This window comes from Myotis davidii, unplaced genomic scaffold (genome assembly GCF_000327345.1).
Source record: "Myotis davidii unplaced genomic scaffold, ASM32734v1 scaffold6, whole genome shotgun sequence".
Classification (NCBI taxonomy): Eukaryota; Metazoa; Chordata; class Mammalia; order Chiroptera; family Vespertilionidae; genus Myotis; species Myotis davidii.
This window is the reverse complement of record NW_006383011.1, coordinates 2481802-2484493: the sequence shown is the minus strand read 5'-3', so window position 1 is coordinate 2484493 and position 2692 is coordinate 2481802. Positions and strand designations below refer to the sequence as shown.

Sequence of the window (2692 nt, the reverse complement as noted above, 5' to 3'; positions counted from 1 at the left end):
TTTCACTGATAAATGAGTTCTGAGTTCTAAACGCCTGTCTTACCAATAAAAGGTGTTCTTTAAATAAAGATTTTAAAATTGATTTTGAGAGCGAGCGGACACATGGGAAACCTGGTACGTAAGCCTCGATGACCCTCCTGTCATTACACAGGATGTGTTTCTAACCCTCAATGACCTAATGACTGGGGCTGTCTTGAGAAGGGAGGTACTACTGTTACCAGTCCCTTCTTTGTAAATGAATGGCACGAAGGCCACTGGTCCTATACATAAGGGCTACACGGATTGCGAGTAAGTGGGGCTCCTTCTCCGTGAGTTCCAAGGGCCTGGGAGCGGCAGGGCTGTTTCTACACTTCCTTCCAGGCACTCGGCGACACCCTAGAGCGGCATGTTGATGCCCCATGGATGAAAGGGCAAAACCAGGAGGACGCTGGCTTCCATCGCCCGGCTCCCGCTGCCCGCTCCTGATTCTGTAAATCATTCTGGCAGGTAGCTGGGAAGCAGCTGCGGGTGACAGTTCTGCTCTGGAGCACAGGAAGCCACCTTTAACCCTCCTGCTGTTGTTTGTCTCCCCAAACGTGACAAAGGAACAGATGTAAGCAACATGCCAACTGCTGAGAAGATCTGCTCGGAGCGCCAGAGGAAGCCTGCTCAGAGCCACATCACACCAGCCGCTCCAGGGAAGGACAACTGAGCTCATTTCCTGACACCCCCACGCACGTCAGGCTGGGACCCGCAGGCCGCTCACCATGCACATCCCGGCATCCGCCTTCGCCCCTGTGGATCCCAGCCTTGAAGCCACTTCCCGAGCCCCGTTCAAATGTCACCGAGGTCCGGGCGGGCCTCCCACTAGCGGTCTTCTCTGACCTCCCCTGCCGTAAAGCCCCTGGTTCAGAGGACTCTCCGGTCTGTGCCAGTCTAAGCCTGTCAGAGCCACGCTCATCTCTGTTCAAACCACCCTGTTCCCTGAACCAGGGCTGTAGCCTCGCTTTACCCACACACCTCTGGATTCCCAAAGCAGTTTTTCGAAATCACTGGCTGTGAGGAGTCTATTGGAAAGCACATTTAAAGGGGTGCAACCAATATTTTAAAATATGAAATAGAAAACTGCTTATAAAAGATATTCTTGGGACAACTGGGGAACTATTATCCGACAGGAGATTCCTATGAATTTTCTTAGTATAGGAATGGTGGTGTGCTTGTGTAGAATACCACCTTATTTTTAGGAGGTGGATGCTGAAGTAATTCCAGGTGACTTATTTTTAACTAATCAGCAAAAATATACATGTGGGGGGCAGGGAGGGAAGGAGGGGGGGTGCACATCTCTAAATACACATACATGCACAGATACAGCAAATGGGGCAAAATATCACAACTGCCAAATCTAGGTGTAGAGCATACAGTGCTCACTGGATTATTCTGTACTTCTCCTATGTGCTTGAAAAGTTCCATAATCAAAAGTAGAAGAAAACAAAACAGCAGAGAGAAAAAACATAACGCAGAGCATGAAGTACAGTCTGGTTTTAGGTGTCCCTGGATGTGTGTGCCCTAGGTTACAACGTAAATGTATTTCATACTGTAGGTCCAGGCCAAGAGTGTGAAAATGCTGCCCTAGAGCACTGCACCAGGCACACAGTAGGTGTGCAATGAACTATCTGTTATTTCCTTTTAGAAGCCCAGGACTTAAATGAAGAAGCTAGCTGAGAAATCATTTTATCTCCAGTTATATCCCATTAACTCAAGCTGTGTCAAAATATCCAAGCCATTTCCTGCCTTCGCACACTTAGTTCCAACCTCAACTCAGCCTTCAGGCCTTTCTGATCAGTTTAATTACTCATCAGCAAGGCTACTTCTGGTGCTCCCGTCGATGCCAGGGAGGCGGTTGTGTTCCACTCTGAGTGGGTGACCAGTTGTCCTGGTTTGCCTGGGATTGAGGTGTTCTGTAGGACCAGGGACTTTCAATGCTAAAAGTAGGACAGTCCTGGGCAAACCAGGCGGTTGTTCATCCTAACTCTGAGGAAAGACTGTGCGAGAACCTGGGACAGGTCCGGGAGAGTTGACACTCTCAGGTCATGTGGTGATGCTACCACTGCAACACGAACAACAAAGGCAAAACCCAGCCCAGGAAAAATTGCGACAAGACAGAGATCTCCACGATGGCATCCCTGCTGCAAGAGCACATGCCAAATTGCAAAGTGTCTCTCATGCCCTTAACCAGAACCTCGCCCGAGTACTCACCACTGACCTGGAGAGCAAAGGACACAGAGAACGTACCGTAAACACGTCGTCATCACCAAGCTCAGCTTCATTGTGGATGGTGGAAGATGATGTGGTTGAGCCTAAAAAGACAAAAAATAGATGTAATAAGTGTTTTCAAAGAGGATAAGTCCAGTCCAATCGTTTAAAAGGTAGGTTTTAATAAAACCACACCTCCTTCCTTTCGTATGTAGCTCACTAACAGAGATGCTATCTGGGAATTAATGCTTTTAATTTATTCTTCAATTGACCCTTGCCAGATGCCCCCTAAATGAACTTGGCCGACTGTTGTTCCCAATTAAACCCTTGAAATTCTGCACTGGCTACTAGAGAACAAGCACACAGAAAGGCAACACAGAGGAGGGGCGGCGAGAGCCTGCCCACTGCTCTGCCGTGCAAGGTCAAGACCAGCCTCTGCCAGCGATCCCCCAGGCCCACC

The 2692-nt window shown here is 48.8% G+C and overlaps 1 protein-coding gene across 2 annotated transcripts in view; it reads right to left on the bottom strand.

Annotated features, from left to right (window-relative positions):
- The window catches only part of SPRED2 (sprouty-related, EVH1 domain containing 2), a 112491-nt gene that overhangs the window by 16494 nt on the left and 93305 nt on the right, over window positions 1-2692 (bottom strand). For both annotated transcript variants that reach the window (XM_015557929.1, XM_006778529.2), the window contains exon 4: window positions 2272-2336. In XM_015557929.1, the coding sequence (XP_015413415.1) occupies window positions 2272-2336 (65 nt within the window). The remainder of the gene's footprint in view (window positions 1-2271; window positions 2337-2692) is intronic.